The 21,280-nt window shown below is 36.9% G+C and overlaps 1 protein-coding gene across 3 annotated transcripts in view; it reads right to left on the bottom strand.

Annotated features, from left to right (window-relative positions):
- Positions 1 to 377: 377 nt before the first annotated feature.
- Positions 378 to 21,280, bottom strand: part of LDL3 (LSD1-like 3) — a 33,270-nt gene continuing 12,367 nt past the window's right edge. For 2 of the 3 annotated variants that reach the window (XM_089810253.1, XM_089810254.1), the window contains exons 5-10: positions 18,458 to 21,121; positions 16,592 to 16,685; positions 13,083 to 13,573; positions 12,182 to 12,946; positions 11,808 to 11,882; positions 378 to 1,452 (exon numbers count right to left, since the gene is read on the bottom strand). In XM_089810253.1, the coding sequence (XP_089666379.1) occupies positions 1,396 to 1,452; positions 11,808 to 11,882; positions 12,182 to 12,946; positions 13,083 to 13,573; positions 16,592 to 16,685; positions 18,458 to 21,121 (4,146 nt within the window). In that variant the 3' untranslated portion in view covers positions 378 to 1,395. The remainder of the gene's footprint in view (positions 1,453 to 11,807; positions 11,883 to 12,181; positions 12,947 to 13,082; positions 13,574 to 16,591; positions 16,686 to 18,457; positions 21,122 to 21,280) is intronic. The other variant, XR_016358823.1, reaches the window with a different exon arrangement.

The following is a 21,280-nucleotide window of genomic DNA, read 5'->3' as shown; positions in this document are numbered from 1 at the left end:
CAATTAAAAACCCAAAATCTTTGTGGACATCTCATACACTGTGCATGGAGTTTGCTTTATTTTATATACTTCACATCATAGTAGAGCAAGGATCGGCTAAATCATTCTATTCCGACCAACAGAATTCCTAATTTCTTCAATTGCTCACCGGGTTTCAGTAACTAGAAATTTATTCCCAAGTTTTTCAGGAACCTGCAGTTAGTTCATGAGTTTTTCAATTAATATTTGTTACAAATTACAATTATTATGAATGAATAGTATTATAATAATTTATTTTTCCACGATACTTCATGTCAATAGCATGTAAATGAATGTTACTATGCTTCAAATGATGTGTCATATCCGTTGCAGGCATATTGAAACAAATTGGGAAGCTGTGATCTAAAATACAGAAATTAAAATTGAATTAGCCACAAAATTACTTCAAAAGATGTATGAGCTATCATGGAATCTTTTCCTTACGAATGTATCAACTCCCAATCAGCCATACTCTAAGACAGTTTTTACAATGATAGTTGAGACATTGCATAATTGTGATCACTCTAAAGCTGAATAGCCGCCTTCCGAATTTCAATAGTAACATAAAAATTGTAAATACCAAAGAGACAACCATCATTGTTTCTTCAGTGTTTTCTCACCACTAGCTAACATACATATAATGGAGAACCGCCAATCAGTTGATATTGCAACTATCCAGTGAAGCATTGGTACTTCAATGCTTTATTTTGTTCATATGTATATGTTCAGTTTCTTCAATCCCTGTGAAAACTATTGCTAGTAGCACGTGGATTTTGCTAGAAGTCAAAATTACCAGGCTCAAAACTATACACAATTCTGAAAGGGAATGGAGGGACATGAATCAAAGACAAACCAAATAGCGAAAAAAACATTTGATCCTACAAATTTTTTCGCATGTATTTGGTTTTTGGGTGCCCGGTGTATCTCAAGCGTCAACATTACCAGACTCTAAACCATAAACTGTATTCTCTAAAGGCAGGTAGGGAGAAAATCAAATACAAACCAAATGGAAAACTGTTCCCTTGAAAATTCACAGGGAAGAATCCACTTTAAAATAATCATACAGCTGCAGCACCCTTGTCTTCATCAAAGGCTGGTCATGGAATTATCCAAGTACTCTTTAGAGAAATGACAAGAAAATCTTCAGTAATGAGCCATTGTCTACCTTATTTTCTTGTAATCTCTCAACCTCGAACAAATAAAGAACCAATCACATTTTATCAGAACCAGATACACAAGCACAACAATAAATTGATAAAAAGAAATAAAGGTAATGAATGTGACGCACTTCATAACCAACTGGTGATATGGAAAGAAGTGGATACAAGCCACTAGAAAAATAGATCTAATATCAGTATAGACCATGTATCCCATTTGTCATTGTTGCCTATTTGCCATATACCTCTCTATAAACTTGTCCACCAAGGAACGAATCTGCACAGAACAAGGTACAGAAATCTTCCATCATACACAGTCCACATAAGAAATTGATCTATTCAATTGATAAGGCAGAAAAGAAATGACAACATTATAATAACAATCCAACCATATGTTAATAATACATCATCAATGACTGCAAATGTACTCCGAACAATATTCCCCACTCAACCATAGAAATTTGTACTTAAAACTATATTTGATTTTAAAATGATTTTAAAAGGAAAGCAACCTTACCTTAAAAAGTTAAATGTTATCAATATGAAGACGAGGATTTTATGGAGAGGAAATGACAGAAAAGAATTTGTTGTCTAACAATATGCATTGTGTTACTTTTTAGGTCCCGTACTCATTATACAACTCTTTCAATTCTCTCATAACATTGCCTTTTGCATGCCCAGAAAATTACTAGCATGTCATTGTAATTTATTGACACTGATTGTTTGGATATTAATTGTAATCATCTTTTTCTAAAGCTTGAAAAAAACCTTAGTTACCGATTCGGGATACGAATCCGATTCGGGCACGTGAATCGGATCCGTGGATTCGTGATTTTTTTTTTTCCCCGATTAGGATTCGTGGAGGATTCGTGAATATATATATATCTATATATATATATATATATATATATATATATATATTACTGATCTTGCCCAAGCCCCAACTAGTAACAGATATATATATATATATATTTATTTATTTATTTATTTATTTATTTATTTCTCTCATTTATTAGTATATATAATGCATAAAAAGGTCATTTTAGCACTAGAAAGCCAAAAAATATATTTAAAAAAGTCATATTAAATAATTTAGACTCACTTGAACCTGTCGATCCTTGAGGATTCATGCTGGATCCTTGAGGATTCGTGTCTGGATTCACGTAGATCTGGGCAGGATCCTTGTTTTACACAGTGGATTCGTCAGGATTCATGGCCCACGAATCCGGACGAATCCACTGTGTAAAACAAGGATCCTGCCCGGATCTGCACGAATCCAGGCACGAATCCGGATCCGGATCGGACCCGAATCCGGATCCGGCCTCTAGGGCACGAATCCGGTAACTAAGAAAAAAACATTTCCAGTTGAATATTCTACTTCTATTTGTTTTCCTGAGTGAAAGCCCACATAGCGTACGTATAAGAAGTTATTAATTGGACTCAGTAGTAACACAGCAGGGAAAATATTATTTCACATTTTAATATTTTATCTTTTTTTTCCCCAACTGTAGTAACGTAAATATCACAAGTATATACTCTTAACATTTTGCAGCCTTCTTTTCAATAAAATATGCAGCAAGTCAGTGTATCCTCTACCTTCCACATTAAATATAAATATTTCCCCTGCCGCCTTCTCATTAGTTTATATTACTGTTTGTTCTCCGAGACAACAACAATCAGTGAGTTGAAAAATGGAAGCAGTGCCTGAAGTGAAATTTTGATTACAATGTTGAAAAATGGAAGCAGTGCCTGGAGTGAAATTTTGATTACAATCTTCCAGCTGATATTTGTTCTCTGCCATCCAATAACGTACTGGAAGAATGAATGTACAACAATAGTATGATGGTGAAACATGGATATTTACAAACAAACACATGATCAAACGAAAAAGCACTTATGACTGGTTATATCTCACCCGCTAAATGAAGAAAATATGCACTTTTTGTGCATTTGAACTTCATTTTCTCCTCCTTGGCATTTCTTATACGTTAAAGAGGGTTAGAAGAAAAAATAACTTAAGTTTAATTATGCTTTAGCATTACCAAAAGAGAAGCAGAGGCATAACCAGGAAAAATATGTCACATACAAATGTTGATTCAAAGATCGAGTTTCCTGATTCGGTGATCTCATTCTTGATTGAGCAACCTGGGCACAGGGTTTTGCAAGGTAGAAGACATGGCATTTAAAATAACCTTCAGATGAGTTGTACAAAGAGAAAGAAGCAATATCATTTTCTACCATGGCATTTAGAATAACCTTCAGATGAGTTGTATAGACAGAAAGAAGCAATATCATTGGAACTGATATTGGCTCAACAAATCCACACATGTAATGCCCCAGTTCGAGCATGTTCGAATAAATTACTTTCTCAAGTCTAGAAATAAAAAGAATTAAATTTAATTAGTTGATATTTTATCAAATAATAAAATACTAAATAAATATTCGATACCTTTAGAAAGATGGTTAAATCATTAATTAATTACAATGGCACAGGGAAAGTAACTGAAAAATTATTATGATAAAAAGATTTGGAAATTGGTTAAGGGCGTGATTGGGATTAATATTGCTTATTTGATTTTAGAGTTTTCTCAAATTTGTGTACAGATGGAAACCTGAGAAGGCCATTTTTGTCAGTGGGAGATCTGACCTAGATGATGCTTGGAAGTGTCAAACAGATTATTTAGCATGTCTGTTAATGGGGTTTCACAGAAATCAGACACAGCAGAACAGGACATTCTGTTACTTTCTGGTCAATAAATTCATTCATATATGCCATATGGGCTTGGTCTTGCTGTTTTGGAGCCTATATGAATATTGTGAAGACGAGTCCCAAATTATAAGTATTAAAGCAGACTCAGAGGTTCGGGAGCCAGAATATTATCATCGAAACTTTATAAAGAAAAGAGTGCCGTGAATCACTGCCAACGGAAGCTAAGTCGAATAATAAGTCAGGAGTATATAGTTCAGGTAAGAATGTTTGACAAGGAGTATTCTTATTGGCTTTGATTGCTGGTCTAAGATAATGATGGTATGATTATTATTATGATAGCCAGCATTATATTGTTATCAGTTCATTTTAATTTATCTCGCTGTTGAATTAATTTATTGAAAAGAGGATCCTTCTTCATATTTTAATTTAAACAGAGCTATGATAAACTCTTTCCTGCAGTCAATAAGAGTAAAATAATTCCCACTGCATTATATTTCATATTTTGCAATTCACATATTTATAATAATAATGGCTGCATGTGAATTTATAGAGCATATGGGAAAATAAAGAAATAACATTTGTATCGACTCAGTAAGGAAAGATAAATATTTTCCCTGGCACTTTAGAGGTCGAAGTTGATATTTCTTTGAGCCCAATAGTTCAATTTCGCTATTGAGTATATTGCTTGCAAGGGATATGTTTGTGCAAAACTACACTTCTTGAGGCCAATAGCCTTGATTATCTCTTTATTGATATTGTTGGGCCGAGCATCATACTTCCTGGCTGTAGTTGTGGGGTTTCCACTAAGTTACCGGTTCAAGTTCAGGTTCAAAGAATCGGTTCGCTAGTATGGAAAAATCTTGAAATGGGGTATGGGTTCATTGGTACAAAAACAGTTAAAAATTCAATCATCTAATTGATTGTCTAAATCTTCTTCTTCTTCTTCAACAAAGGCATTAGTTGGATCACAAACATTGTCAATGTTATTGGGATCAACTGCACTAATAACATTACTGCTTTCCAATTTGTCCAACACTTACTACTTTTTCATTGTACAAAGAGCATGTTTGTTTGTAATTAACATCCTGAGCTTCTTTGTTTGTAATTAACATCCTAATTGAAAAATGTTATATAAGTAGCCTGCAACTCCCTTCACCTATTGAAGATGTTATTTAACATTTCAAATATGATCTATCCTTATACAGAAATTTCAATTATTTGGACAAGGGTCATTATCAGCAATTTGATATATACAATTCACTGGAAGAAATCTTGAGGGCTAGTTTAATTTGATGTAATAAATATTTGAACTTCAGCAAATTTTGTTTTGTAATGTTAGAAATATTTATTCAAATCCTGTAATAATTGTTTTCTGCACTAAATTATAGAATGTCCCCAATGGAACTGTACCTGGTTCACACTCAGTCTACCTGGGTCTGCCCTGGTTTGCCCTAGGTTTGACTTGGAGGAAACAACCTGCTTGGGTTTGAACCCAAGAGGAAACCAAAAGGGAACCAGGACCAGGACCAAGAACCAGTTCGAAGGGCCAAGGGGAGAACTGGGTGACTAAGGGTTTCCAAGATCGTGTGGGTGAGCACCCATAATACTTGCTTTCAATTGTGGAAGATTCTTTGGCGTTTGTGATTATTATTTCCGATGACATCTGAGGTATTACTGTAAACGGGGAACACCATAGTTGAAGATGATTTGAACATAGAACCACTGTACTAGAGCCTCTGTTAATGGTGTCTGATGTCCAGTAAAGTCAACAGAGTTCTTTTGCACAGCCATTCAGCAAATGCCCAATATTGAGATGAATAAATTTTATGCTAATTCCTAAACACATATATGTGACGACACAGATATTTTCCTGAAGCTGTCATTTGATGAAGGCAGCACTCCACACTGAATGCTGTTTAAAAAGGTCAGATCGCATTATATCACATGTTCCTCATATTTCCTGCCTTCTTAAATACAGTATATTTTCTGCCATCTACGAAATACAATGTTCTGTACCTCCACAATCATTGGTATTAAATAATTTAACTGGGATAGGAAAACAAATTTGTAGCATTGTATACAGTAACCTTATACAATTTCAATTCTCAAATCCACCTAGGCCTTATTTTAGCATTTTTGGTCTTCCATGTCTGATCATATTTGATTCTACTCATACCAATTCAAAACTAGCATCTTCACCACCCTACTGACCACTATTTCTTGACTCGGACTAAATTGACCGGTCAATGGCAGCTGGGACACCCTTGACCTGAGACAAGGTCACTTGGGGTGCCCTAGCCACCCAAAGAGGGCCCAATTTTGGACCCTCTAACAATTGGATTACAAGAGCAAGAATGCCTCCTCCATTTTGGCCTGCTTTGAAAATTCAAACACATCTCCGGAGGAGTATGAAAGCAAGCCTGAGCCTTTCATTTGAAACAGCATGAACATCAGTTATCAAGTCTCCTATGCAATAAAATTGAGCAACAAAAAGAACATCAAGGCATTGAAGCAAGAAGGAAAGTTTCAGATCTCAAGCACTCATGGTGGCATCCAGGATCAACCTATTATGAAGTAAACCCTACAAGTCATCACTAACATTTCATGGACACTTGGCCAAAAGGGAGGCTCGTGAAGGCATAACATTTCATTCAAGCAACTCAATTCAGATCTAGTCTCTGCAAAATTACAGCACGCTTTTCAATTAGGTCATATTTTAATTCAATTTCATGATTAATTGAAATTCCAAAACTAGGGTATGACCTAGGCCAACGGTATTGGCTAAAACCTAAACTAAAATGTAACTCTTACAAAGGTTGGTAAGATTGGAAAATAAACTAAGTGTCCCCCTTGGTATGAGTTATGTTGTAGTTTAGAGTTTAGACGTTGCCTGGGCCAACCGCCCCCCCCAACCCAACATTTTACTTCTTTTGGATGAGCAAGTAACAAGATTGGGAGACACAAATTTGGAATCAGATTGAACAGAGAGACTTACAGATTGGACTTTCACAAATCCAAAATAGAAGGGTCAACATCTCTCCAAGCAACGTATTCCCAGCATTTCTGACAAAATTTTGAAGGAAGGTTCTAAACAGTGTACTGATTCCAGAAACACCATTCATTGGCATCTGGTATTCCTGGGTTGACGTTGCCCCAAGTGACATTAACCTTCTGATTTCAGCCCACATTTTAGACACAAGTTCTTTTCAGTCTCCTCTTTCCCGATCTGTAGCTTTTGTCTTCATATATGTTCTGCGGTTTACTGCAAATGTTAAAAACACTCAATTTCACACCTTTTCCAATAGATCTAGCACCCAATTCATATATTTTCAGTATAATTTTCAACTTGCCATCAAGAACTGGTGGACCCACCTTGCACACAAACCTTTTCAATCAAATTTGATGTTGAGCCTTCTGGATCCACTCTCCTTCAATAGAATTAAAGTGGAAATAGTAATGGTTTCCAAGTTTGTATGCATAAGCTAGCAAATCCTATTTCCCTTCATTACAAAATCTTACAGAACCAAAACAAATCTTACAATACCAATGTGTGGTTAAAGAACAGAACTGAGATACAAATAAAACCTGAGAAGAACAGAGGTTTGGAAATATAAAATATATTGAGATTTCGAGTCAAATTGGATGGGACTCCATGACAAATATGCCCCAACAAACATGCAAATAACATGAATGGGCAAATAAATTTGGAAGGCAAATTTGCACGTCTAAGACAAAGCAACACTGTCCTCACCATAGATGTACTTGGCAGGGTACTCGACGAGTGTTCTAGCTTGACAGGTTTTTACGACTTTTACTACCACCAAAAACTCGTCTATTTCTGGGAAAAACTCACCAAGTACTTGCCAGGTTTTTTTCCCAAAAACTCGGTTGCAGTTTTATAACAGCACTTAAAGGCAAAATAAATCTCAAATTAATTTAATTTCTCATTTCTTCAATTGTATTTTGCTGAGAGAGGGAAAATAGTCTTCCAAACACTTGCAAACTGATTTCCATTGATTTGAAGCAAATTTGAGGTGGCTTTTGAAGAGGATGAGATCAATGATTTGGAGAGGCGGGCTATGGAGTGGGGTGGATTTGGTTTCACACAAGTTGAGCCCAATGAGGATTCATTGCTAGTGCTAGGAGAAGCTAAAGGTAGATCTACATCTAGGATGGAGGATGAGACACAGACTGAGTCAGACATACTGAGCAAGGAGGTACAGTCACGCCCAGTGCAAACTTCTAGTACAAGACCTTCTAGTTCTACCTCTTCCTTAGTTTTTACTAGAGATGGAGTCATGTGTCCAGCTTACGGACCCTCTAGTTCTACGTTACCGGATTCGTGTGTCCGGCCCGCAGAGCAGATCTAGGTCCATATCGGATCCGGTTTCATGAACCAATGTGTACCAGATTCACATAGGGTCCACATTTGACCCTGCAGATTTGTTCGGATTCGTGAGCTGCACAAACCCACGAGGTCAAATCTGAACCCTGCATGAATTATCACAAATCCATGTGAACCTGAGAGAATCCGGCATTATACTGCACGGATCCCCAAGCATACACAAATCTGGAGGAATCTGCTGGGTCAAATCTGGACCCTGTACAAATCTGTCACAAATCCACATGGACCTGGAATAAGTACACATAAATCCATATATATAATGTGCACACACACACACACAAGAATCCAAACAAGTCAAATAGGATAAATAATCATGAATCCACAAATTGGATTCTCATACCTGAACCCGTCCCTGAATCTGAATTGGCATCTTAGCAATTTTTTTAAGTTCCGAAATTTTTGCCAATTTTTTTTTCAGGCCTTGGCAAGTTGTCCAACTATGGTCCTTACATGTTGAATTATATTTGTTTTCATTAACTGTAAGAGTGCATGGTGATCAAAGGCACCAGATTCATGACATCAATCAAACATGACTAAAGTTCATGAGCTGCCAAAGAAGTATAAAGTCAGAAATGTAGCAACTCTCATGCAACATCCAAAAAAGGCATTTTGAGAAAACCATTTATGGTAGACTTGAAAAGATATTGGCCTTTTCTCTCCCTTTTATAGGTGCTGCTTTGAGCAATCCTTTTGATCACTAATTCACCTTTCTAAAAGTCAGCTAAAAGAGGTGCCAAGATTTGTCAATTCCAACAACACCAAAGAGTGTGGCAGACAACACACAGAGACCATTGCTTACAACAGAGACCATTGCTTACAACAAAATCTTAGGGGATTCATATATGATTAACTTTTCAAAACCAAACAATCTTCTCAATCCATTCTTGTGCCATAGGCGATAAAATTGCATGAAGTATCTATAAAATAAATTCGTAGCCGTATATCCTAGATCTCTAGAGTGGCATAGAGGTCTGTCAGCACCCTAAACCAGTCAGTGGTTGAGTCAAGAGGAGGCAGCTGTGATAAAATATTTATTAAGGATGAAAATCTTAAAAGAAATCTCCACCTAGCACACAGTGTCTCAACAAACACAAGCTTGCAGATAAATTGAGGGCAAGCTCATTGGTGATTCATTTGATGGCGAGCGACCAATGGGCAGAGATGTAGTAATATATGAGCAGTGGCAAGTAAACCCTGAGCAGCTTCCCTGGTGGTAAATAAACTATCACAAAAACGTAAACCTAATTATGTATAAACCTAATTTTTGTTGCCTGTACCGATCATTTTTCTAATCACAATAAAATACAACTTGAATAGAAAGACATAGTTCTTATGCAGCGTCCGGCATGTTGACATGAGAAAATGGTCAAAGGAGCAGTTTAAAAGGGACACATAACACTCTATTGCTGCCTCTGGATTAATCACCGCAGCTGGATTGCTAAGTACCATTGTGTACCTGGACATGATTTTGAAACGCATGAAACACTACCACCCTAAAATGTTCATAATCAGAACCATCCATGTACATGAAATTGCAAATCTCAGCCCTGAATTCTTCAAAGTTATACTGAGTATCCTAGAAGTAGCTGTTAAAATAAGCCTGGAAAGCTAAACACACACATTCAACTATAAGATCGGCAAAAAATCACTAGTTTCTTAAACAGCATGTGAATCCCATGTAGAAGAAGAATTTTTCCAACTTTGAACTCTCTACATGCACCAATCTCAAAGAGGAATATATTTTTATCTGGTAAACTCTGAAAGGGATTGTGGAGTGATTGATGATGGTTTATCCTTCAGGTCGTCTCTGAACTTCAAAGCAAATCTAGATTTCCGCAACTTTCAGTGAAGGGATGAGGTCCTTCAAGTGATAAGAAAATAGCGAAATCAAAAGAAGAATATTCACATACATCTGGGCCTTCGGTTTCCAAAGAAGTCATAACATCCATCTCAACATGCACCTGATTTCCTTCAATGAAATTCACTCACCAAACCTTGGAAACCGGCAAAGCCTTCAACGGAGTGTATAGCAGACCATTGCCAATCAGATATTTAATCTGAATTGAAGATTTCACATGAAGACAAAGTGATGCTGTGGACCTGTGTGTGGATCTTGTTCACTTTATAGACTTACCATAGAAGATGCAAGGAACCATTTCAATCCAAGAGAAAAGATAAATGAGGCAGTGCCTCAGTTCATGGATGTAGTTTCAAATATGCTCTAGATGATGACCTTAGATAGAACTGCCGAGCAGTCCGGCCTGTGCACAGACAATGGCGGGAATGGAGGTCTACACACCCAATTAGATCTTGCAACAATGTATTGTCACAGTGACATCGCCATGACTAGCTCCATCAATTGTAGGTAAAATGGCAGTAATGCCGGAATTCCCCTAAAAGATATCAAATACAAAGGACTAGCAGATCCAGTTGTCTCCAAGAGAAACACCTTATGAAGAGTTGATTGAACTTCATATCACAGATGCAGCAAGTGCATGTATCCTCAAAGGATATAGAAGGCTATGGTGACTTTTCAAAGAAACAAGATTTTCAGAACTCTCTCTCTCTCTCAAACAGAAGACCAGCTCTACAAAAGATATTTAACCAGAAAGGATGTCTGTCTACCACTGCTATCCACAGAATACTCTCTCTCTCTCTCTCTCTCTCTCTCTATCTATCTATCTATCTATCTGAAACAGAATATCAGCTCTACAAAAGATATTTAACCAGAAAGAATGTCCGTCTACCAGTGCTATCCACAGTTTTATTAGAACATTCAAACTTAAAAAGGATTCCAAGGTGCTTAGTGATGGTTTTATCTCTCAATTTATCTCCTCAGCTCTCATAACGAAATGAGGTCCACTGATTGGTGAGAGAACTAATATATCAAAATTTAAAAGCCATGTACCTGAGCCTTTGGTTTTAAAGAAGGCCAGATTGTCTGCCAATTCATGTCTCTCATTGCCTCATATAATTCACTCACCATACCCTTGGAAGTCAACATGATCTACAATAAATTGCACAAGAGACTATTGCCAATCAAATATCCAATCTAGATCAGTCCTCTCTCATGCACAGACAAATCAATGGCCACAAACCTGAGGATGGATCTTGTTACTCGTTGACTGTTCATAGACAAAATAGGTCATTCTATTTTGCTTCTGTTTTATTCCAAATCAAAGCTTTTAGTTATGCAGTTTAGCACTACAAGGAGGAAATCCATTTATTTCTTCACTAGCATAGATTTACAATTGCCTGTAATTTTTAATGATCCATTTTACAAAAAGTTCCTGTATTTATGTAAATATACTTGTTCATATCACCAACTGTGAGATTTCTGCAAATGTTCAATAAAGGGAAACCTTTCCTGATAATAGACAAAGGACTTAGTCCCACAAGCTGCCCCTAATCAATTTGTGCAAGTAAATTTCAAGAATAACAGATTGTTAATGGGCAAAGGAAACAAAACATTGCTAGCATCCAACATGCAAGCAAAGCAAAAGCAAACAACATATACCTTATTTTTGCGTTTGATATCAAGGAAATCTGAAACAGTCATGGCATTCTCTGCTGATGTGTTGTGCTCCATTACCTGAAATACAAGATGCATCACATTTGACCATCAAAATTATATGCTATATAAAAGAATATATGTAGATAAATAACTTGATAAAGTTCATTAAGTTGCAACTGTTCAAAAAATAATAACAACAGAAAAAAAAATATTCAGTATTGTATCACTCTTGCACTATCTACAGGTGCATAACTTCAATAACTAACATAAAACTCCATAACAATTTATTTACATAGAACAGGTGCAGAGTCAAAAAAGGCGCTATCATCAATTAACTTGGATCATGGTGTAGAGAAAAATTAAACACTTCAACTTACCTTGATTGTGCTCTTTTTCATTATAGATTTATACCCATCCCTGTCAATTTTTTTGTTCTTGTACAATGGCATTAACAATGATGCCACATAGTCTGTGATTCCTTTTTTAATATGCTCTGACCCTCTGGCTTCATCTTTACAAACACTTTTGGTCCTTGGGGAGTCTCTATTTGATCCACCGTCAAAAACACATTTTTCATCTTCGCCATTTCTTGAACGGTTAATGCGAACTTGCTCTGTCTTACTTGAATATTTATCATTCATCTTCTGAATATTCTGGTCAAGTATGTCTGATTGTGAACCTAACAAATATGGTTTACGTTTATCTGCAGCATCATTTCCTCCAGAAAATTTGCCAGTGTTATGCACTCGATGTTTTTTTGACTTACTTTCTACCGCCCCTGTTTCTGCTGACCGTTCCTTAAGGTCAGAATGACTATCAATATCATTTGATTGGCTTCTTTGTTTCATGTTTAAATCAAGCGTGAGCAAACTATTTCCACCTCCAAAATCTGAACCTCCCACTCTGGAATTATCCAGATTACCACAAGTAGCAGCAAAATCTACAGACCAATTCCTAACTCTGCAGCTTCTAGAATCTATTTCAGAAGAATCCTGCTTCCCAAGTACTGCACCAGACCACTTTTTCTTTCTGACCTCTGAATCATCCTTTTGCACATATTGCTCGCGCCTGGCAAATTTCTGAAAAGATGGTATCTTTGGTAGTTCAAGGAAGCTGCTGCATTCTGCTTCAGTTGCATACGCCTGTGAACAATACATAAAGTTAAGGATAATATACTAAGTCATAGTAAAACACAAGGTAACTAACAAAAACATAATGAGGCCAACCATCATGTGAGTTTAACAAAAATCCCACCAACTTTTTTTAGTGTATACCAACCTCTGCAGCAGCTACGGCTGCTGCACGAGCTGCTTCTGCAGCAGCAATAGCTGCAGCTTCATATTCAGAGAGAGCACCGTCATCCAATTTATCACCTTGTCCTTGATCATAATTCTGACCAACTTCAAAGTTTGAATCCTTTTTCTGTTCAGTACCAACATCCATTGGTATAGATTGCACCTCTGAATTTTTATTTTTCAGACCAGCACTAGAATGATCCTTAACAGAAGCCAGTTCTACCAGAATCCCCTTAGAACCATTGGTTGCTGAGTTAGAAAGTTTCCCAATTTGCTCTTTGTATTTTGCTTTTGTCATGTCTGATAAGCCAGATATCTTAGCAGGTCCATCTGACTGCTTAAGAAGTTTAAAACCTCCATTTGCTTTTTCCTTCCGAAATAATTCAATCCATGTATTTACCAGCTGTTTAGCTACAGCACGAATGTCACGGCTTGTATGGTTAATTACTTTCTGCTTGACCGTTCTTCCAATACCTAACCAAGACAAATTTGTGTGAACTATGGTAAATGACAATCTTGAGTATTATATTGAAAAAGAGTTTTAAGTAATATCAGTTGTGCACTTATATAGTTACAGGCATTAAATTTCATACAAACTATTTTTTGCTGCAGAAAAAGAAACTATCCCTCTTGATTGGATTAATAGCTAATGCATCAGCACGAACATATGAGAGAGGGGAAGATTACATTTTGATTTTAGCCTATCCAATTAAATAGGCCCTCAACAGTCTGGATGTGTTTGGCAGCCATAAGGCACGTTTGGCCTTGTGACATAGGCCTGGACTATAATAGAACAAGGTAGTTACTGTACAGCTTCTGAGATGGAAAATCCAGCATGGGGGACATAATCAGTTCATGTTCCCTTAGTCTCCTTTCTAATCAAAGTATAAAAGCTTCAGAAATATCACTATCAACTATGTAATGTATTGTTTCTGAGATGGTATATCCACTAAGGGACACATCATCGGTGTTTGTTCTCTTAGTCTCCTTTAAATAAAACTTCAGTTCCAGCACTAATCAACTATGTTAAAAAAAAATCACAGTTCACATGAACAACGAAATAGTCATTATGAGTCATGACATTTTGAGTTCCCCAATCAAGCTCATTGCACAGTACAAATCAAAAGAATCACGAGTTTTATAAATGTAAAATATGAAATAGAGATATTCATCCCGCACAAAGATTAACCAGTTTTCCCTCATATATTATTTATCTCAATGCAAGAAATTGCACTTGACGTGTAGCCATAAACTAAAATAAAATTTGCAAATACTGTCTCGGAAAAATAAATTATGAAATGGTATATGCCATGCAGAAGAATAACATAAACGAAATTATCTACACCAGCTTAGATATCTCAAATACATTATACATCTTTCTAACTACACCAAGAGATCTCAATCTTGAAGCACTCATATTGAACTTGTTATATAGAACAGATAGACCCCTCATGAGCAGTATCTCTTGGCACCTCTTCGATATTGATCCATTTAATATATCTATACTAATTTAGAAATTACATATAGATATGTGTGGTAAAGTGAAATTTGCAAACCACAACCAATGCCTTGAGTTTGGAGAATTTTCCTTTCATGCATGCTACCTTTGCTGGGGAACATTCGCTTGTATGTACACTTTGTCTTCCTAATCCAAAAGGCCCGGCAAGATGAGACGTGGGGATTGACATACCCTCCCAAATAATAGAATATGAAAGGGGGGCCAACCAATAATCTGCCCGGCCTGCCCATTCATATTGAGGAATTAGCTCCCCAAGATCAAACATCAACCAGAGGCAAACCCGAACCAACCGACCCGGGGAAAAGAAGCAGAGGACCAGGCATTAGCCCTCTAACGCATGATCCGATGAAGAAAGGCGGGAATCCACCCGGAGAAACCCCTACTTATCTATTCTAATGGCGGATGGCAGGGTACGCACTAGGAAGGCGTATGGTCTGGACCCAAAACTGCAAGAAATCGCACCATATATATATATATATATAAAATCTGGCAATGAATGCCTTTGCACCGAATCATTCCAGCTATCCTGCATGCAGAATGATGGCTAGATTCACCCAAAACACGAGCTTTTATGAATGAAGCACAATATCCATGGGAATATCAAATTTTAATATCCGTTTAAAATTACTAAATACAGGCAACACACATGGACATGTAAATAGGTAAATATACAGATAAGAAAAGTCATAGACATGATGATTTACTTATAGAACTATTTTATTTAATGCATTATTTACTGTATTTTATATTAAAAAGCTATTTAATTTTTCAATAGTAATGCAATAAATTTTCGAAACCATGCACAAATTTTCAAATACTAAAATAAAAACAATTTTTATTTCCATTTACTTGAGATTTATTTTGTTTTACTTTTTCTTTGTGAATGTCATTTGTCAACATCTATCAATAGATTCTAAACTATTATATAGATGCATGAACATATAAATACTAAATAGGCAATAAGCTATGTAAAAAAATGCACAAACCTATTTGTTTTAACAATTGTTCAAGATCTGTTTTATTTTGATCTATTTTTTAGTTTATAAACTATTATTTTTCAATACTTCTACTTCAAAAGCTATATTATTTTTTCCATAGTAATAAAATGAAAAAATACAACATCTTCAAACAATTATAAAATAGTTCAATGAAGAAGACTTAACAAGGTATCATTTTTATTATGTCTATTATAAAATGGCATCACTAATATTAGTTCTTCAATTCAGTACTAATAATCTGATGTGTAAACAGGTGTCAAATTAATTTAAAGGGGTTTTGCTAACACATAACGTTACAATCCATCCTTTGCTGCCACTGCAGTTGCAAATCTGAACATAACACTCAAGATTGATTAAAAATTAGACAAAGTAAACCAGTTACCAAGTAAAAGACATTTGCACTGTACCATCTTTCAGAAAGGCTCATCTATATCTTATTGAAGAATTCATATTTCATTGCCTCAATTGATAAAAGCTATTTCCTATAAACTATTTGTTGTACAGAACTCTCAGTTCAGAACAATACATGTATGCTCAATATGTAAAACACCAATTTACTTAACCTTCCATACCATTTTAATAAAAAATGCACAAGTAGACAAGGGCCTACAACACAACAGTAAATTGTGAGCTTCTCATTGCGGAGGCCTTGGGTTCGACTCTACTGGAGCTTATAACAATTAATCTCAATATATAATAATATAACAAATAATCTAGGCTTCCGCCAATTACCTATCAAAAAAAATGCACAAGTATAGCCAAAAACAGCAAAAGAAATCCCAACAATTCTTCATATGCTGAAAGCTTTTATAGAGAAACAAATATAGAAACCAGGAGCAAGCATTACCAAGAATGTACAAAAACTAGTAATCCAAACCTATATAGCCCAAAAAAAGTTACATGATGAGAATTTTAAATCTATCTACAAATGAAAAGGAACGAAGAGAAGTTGTGTGGGTGTCGGAGTGTTCTTACCAGATTGTCGTACAGACATCATATCAGTTGAAACGATCTGTAGCAACCTCACACAATGCCGCAAGAGTTGTGTTCTGTCTTTGCCCATAGAGTCCTGTTTGACAGAAAGTGAAACAGAGATTACACCACAATAAGTGGACTTGCTGCATTTTCTCAATTCACATTGTATTACACTAATAAATTGGGTGCCTTGAGAAAAAGTTAAAACACTGTAAGAACCCTAAGTACACTGTAAGAACCCTAAGTACAACTCAATTGAAACTCAAACTGTATTTCATTCAATAATCCAGGGAGAGAAACTTCACAAAGAATTTGATGCTGAACATTAGTAGAATTAGTTAAGACCTGACTATTTGTTGTCTGGAAACTATTTCTAAATGTTGGCTAGAAAAATTTTACAACAATAGAAAAAGTCATTATACTTCTTTCAATAAACTAGGAGAGGAAGTTCACAAAATTAAAATTAATGATATCAGATTCACATTTGCAAAATCAGTTTAGGCCTCACATCTTCTCATTGTTCTGGACACTAGTCCACGAGGAAAGCTAAACGATTTTTTTATTTTCATACATACATACATGCATATACACAAATATATATATATGATAAACATTTACAAAATCAGTTCAGGCCTAAATTATGAATTGAGACTCGGCATGAGTCACGCGAGTCAGCAAGACGGGTCACCCCTGCCGGGTCAAAACAACCCGTGACCCTGACCCTTTAAGTCACGCCTGGCTGACTCGGCTGACTCATCTGACTCGCCTGATTTTTAAATTTTGGTTTTAAAATTTTCTTTATACATCTATTTTTACCTCTGTACTTACGTAATCAATGTATGTTAATGTATGTGATCTAATTACCTTCTATTTCATGATGTTATTGTGTCTTTAAGCTTTATTCAATAATGGGTACATGGAATGTTCTTTAAATCCTAAAAGATCTCTAAATTTCAAGGGTTTTGTCGCTTTGCCTAGTCATGGCCGAGTCCGAGCCAGTTCACGAGTCGAGTTACCCTTGCCGAGTCAGAGTTGGGTCCGAGTCTGGGAACTATGGGCCTAGTATCTTCTCATTGTACTAGACCTGAGGTCAAATGTAATAAAACGGAATCCTGAAATCCAAAATTTTCTGTTAAATACAACCCTCTTTTTGATTTCTTTATTTTAGGTTTGGAAGCATCAGGAACACCCAACCTTCTCAAGGACAGAATTTGAACATTAAGAAAACCGCCACACCTGTCCCAGGATTAGCCAGGCATGCAAACATGTCTTGGAGATTATTCTTGGGGCATGAAGATGTATAAGACCATCAGAACCTTGGGTCCACCATGAAAAAGATGACTTGGGCACATTTTGCAATAGCACAAACACCAGTACACCTCCCTGACATGCTAGTTACTGTATCCCCCTGTTTCACTGACAATATATGCTACTCAAGTTGCAAATTTGAACTGAAATTTTTAATAAGCCAATCAATATTAGCAAAAAAAAATGAAGGGACTCTAAATTAAATGGGAATATATTGTTCATACACTAAGATCAACAAATAGTGAGGACAGAAAGATTCAGGCATAATAATCATGAACTTGAAACAATCATAACATGTCTTGCAGCCAGCGAACTCAAACAAAAAGAAATTAAAATCAAAACCTATGAATAACAACTCTAAACTATCAATCACTTAGCAATGCTGCATTACGCCCAGGGAAACTAAAACCCCTGATTTTCTGGTAGCAGAAATTAAAATTCAAAATTCAAATGGAAGCAATGACTTTGCAAAAGTAACAAGAAAGTCAACCATTGAAATTGAATTTTGTGATGGCAAAATCAAAATCGGTGTGTCAGTGATTCAAGCATCTTCCATACCAGTATCCACTTATTGAGAATGCTAAGTCCTTCTTTAGTGCCAGCAAATGCCTTCACAGCGGCGGCGGGTACCTGCAGCATCTCCTTTGCCAAATGTAGACGCCCAGATGTCGTCTTTGCACTTCCAAACATGTCTTGAAGTAAAGCATCTTTGCTTAAAGGCTTTTGGTCACCATCTAAGGATCCTTTGCAGAGAACATTGGAAAGCTCCCCTGCATCAAGCCTTTTCTTAATATCCCTGACTTCATTTCTCTCACTTTCTGACTGCCTCTGTGCAGAAGCCATAGCTTCAGCCTCTGCCATAGAATCCACACAATTTTCCAGGATGTCAATAATCCGTACAGCTTCTCGAAGCCCACTCATTATCGCACCACCAACTGTATCAGGGTGCTCTTTACAAGTTGCCTCCCCAGCAAAAAATAAACAGTTTTCTACAGGCCTGCCTAAAATATCATAGTCCTCCCCAGAAGCCCCGACTGCAACATAAGAATAAGCACCCCTAGTGAATGGATCACTACCCCAGTTTGTAGTGACAGATGCTACTGGATCTGGTACAACACTTTCACCAAAGAGCTTACGAAGAATCATAACTGCATGTTGAACATGATCAGAGGTTTCCGTGGTTTGACAATCCACCGCAGCCTTCCCAACCACAAGAGCAATAAGAACTGGAGATCCAACAGTTTTCTTAAGATTCCAAAACATGAAACATCGACCTCTCAAATCTGTAGTCTCTGCAGTTGCCCCAAAATAATCCACGCTTTCATCCCAAAAGACTTTGGGGAATTCCATCACTACCTTATTCAAGACACCAAATCCGAGGCGTTGAATAGAGGCCATTTTCCAATCAGGAAGAGCTGGACTAAACTTAACAGAATTTGCTTTTAAGCAGCCAAGGGGTAGAGTGATCAAAACTGCATCACCAATGAACTCCCTGCCATTTTCAGTGCGAACCTTGACCTCTTTTTTTATTTCACCTTTTGGATTGGAATCTTTTACAATGTATTCGATCTCTGTTACAATGTGCCCAAGGTAGATATTCAGACCTCCTGCTAATGCCTCCATTACACTGCTATAACCTCCTTTAATCATACAATGAGCTCCCCCAAAACCTCCATAAGCATCATCTTGGTTCCAATAAGGAAGTGAAACTCGGCGAAGTTCTGCAGCGCAGCCATACTCTAAATTGGCAAAATGCCAATCCATAACCCTCCTTTCCAGTTGGCTTAAGCATTTCTGTTCACTGGATGAAGATGATTTGATATTAGTACATGAAGAATCTTTTTCAATTCCAGTATCTGCAATCACAACTTCTGAAACATTATTATCAGCCTCTGGGGTTACAGTTAAGCTACCATCTGCCATCCCACCCGATGCCTCTAGTCCTGTCATTGATGAATCTAAATTTATACATGTGTTATCGGGATCATTATGAGGACTTCGGTTACTTTCCACCTCCAAGTTACTAGTGCTTGATCGGTGCATTCGACGCTTTTTAAGGGCATATTCCAGCCCTTCTTCAAGGGACATGCGCATTGCTGTATCTCCATTCTGTGCAACAAGCATCACCATATCATCCAGCAGGCTGTTGTACTCCATTTCAAGTGTGTCATCTAAGTTAGCAGGGACTTTTTGACCAGTTACAGAATCATACAAGGGACATTCACTATTTAGCACTGTCAACTCCAAGCCAAGCTGTGTACAAAGCAATGCAGATGGATCAGGCCTTCTCTCTGTGGCCACATCTGCCTCAACACCAGTGATAATACTAGCACCAAGATCAACTGGAACAGAGAGCGATGAACGGTCAGTATAAACTCTTCCTCCAACCCTATCCCTTGCCTCTAAAACAGTCACATGAAAGTTTAGTCGCTGCAAATGCCGAGCTGCTGCTAGTCCAGCTGGACCTGCACCTACAACAATTATCTTGTTCTGATCTTTTAAATTAGCTTTGTCCCCTGGTACAGCATTTAAATTGACTTCTTGTTTATCCGTTTGGGAGTCAGTTTGCAACTCATATTTACGAAGATTATGCAAAACCTTTGCACTGTCGATATCACTAAACTCGTCTTCATCATATGAACTTTTTATCTGCTCCAAAGCAGAAGGGGCTTTAGCCGCGGAATCTGTTTCAGCTTTTACATCATAATCCTTTCCTGATGAATCTTGATCTGCAGTCCCACCAGATCCAGGAATGTTCCCTGTTTGAAGCTCCTCCTTTTCTTTGTCGGGAATGATGCTTTCACTTTCAATCTCATCCTTCACAATAGGGCTCTTTACTGTCCCTGTAATTGCATCGCCTTCCTTCAATTGTGCAAACAAAGGAGTTTCATCTATTTCCATCAGCGAAATTTCACATTCACCAGAATATTTTCTCTCAGGCATCGTTAATCCAGAACTGTCCTGTGCCAGTTTATTGCTTTCTTCCAAGTTAAGCAACAGCATTTGGTTTTCATCTCCCACTTGAATGTGATTCTGTCCATTTAAGCTATTCTCCTCAGAACCCTTGATCTGACCAAGAATAAAAGCAACCTCCTCTTCTGCATCAACTACTTTATCTCCTAATTTTTCGATGTGTGTGAATTCATTTGAAAGCTTCAGCTTTGGCTTGGAATCTGCTTCTGCTTTTTCCTTTTTCACCGCAACGCCAACATTAATATATCCCTGTGCCATTCATTGAGAAAGAATGTAAGCCATTGATTTTCTCGAAATATACTATCCTTCACAAACTTATAGCAGAAAAATTGAGACATGCAGGTTATGACATTCAGAGGCATAAGTGTCAATTATGAACCAAAGAAATAAAATGTCTGATAGACAGAA

The sequence above is a fragment of the Cupressus sempervirens genome, chromosome 11, assembly GCF_028749045.1.
Source record: "Cupressus sempervirens isolate cs-2001-9-10 chromosome 11, ASM2874904v1, whole genome shotgun sequence".
Lineage (NCBI taxonomy): Eukaryota > Viridiplantae > Streptophyta > Pinopsida > Cupressales > Cupressaceae > Cupressus > Cupressus sempervirens.
The sequence above is the reverse complement of the archived record's forward strand: the minus strand, read 5'-3'. Positions and strand labels throughout refer to the sequence as shown.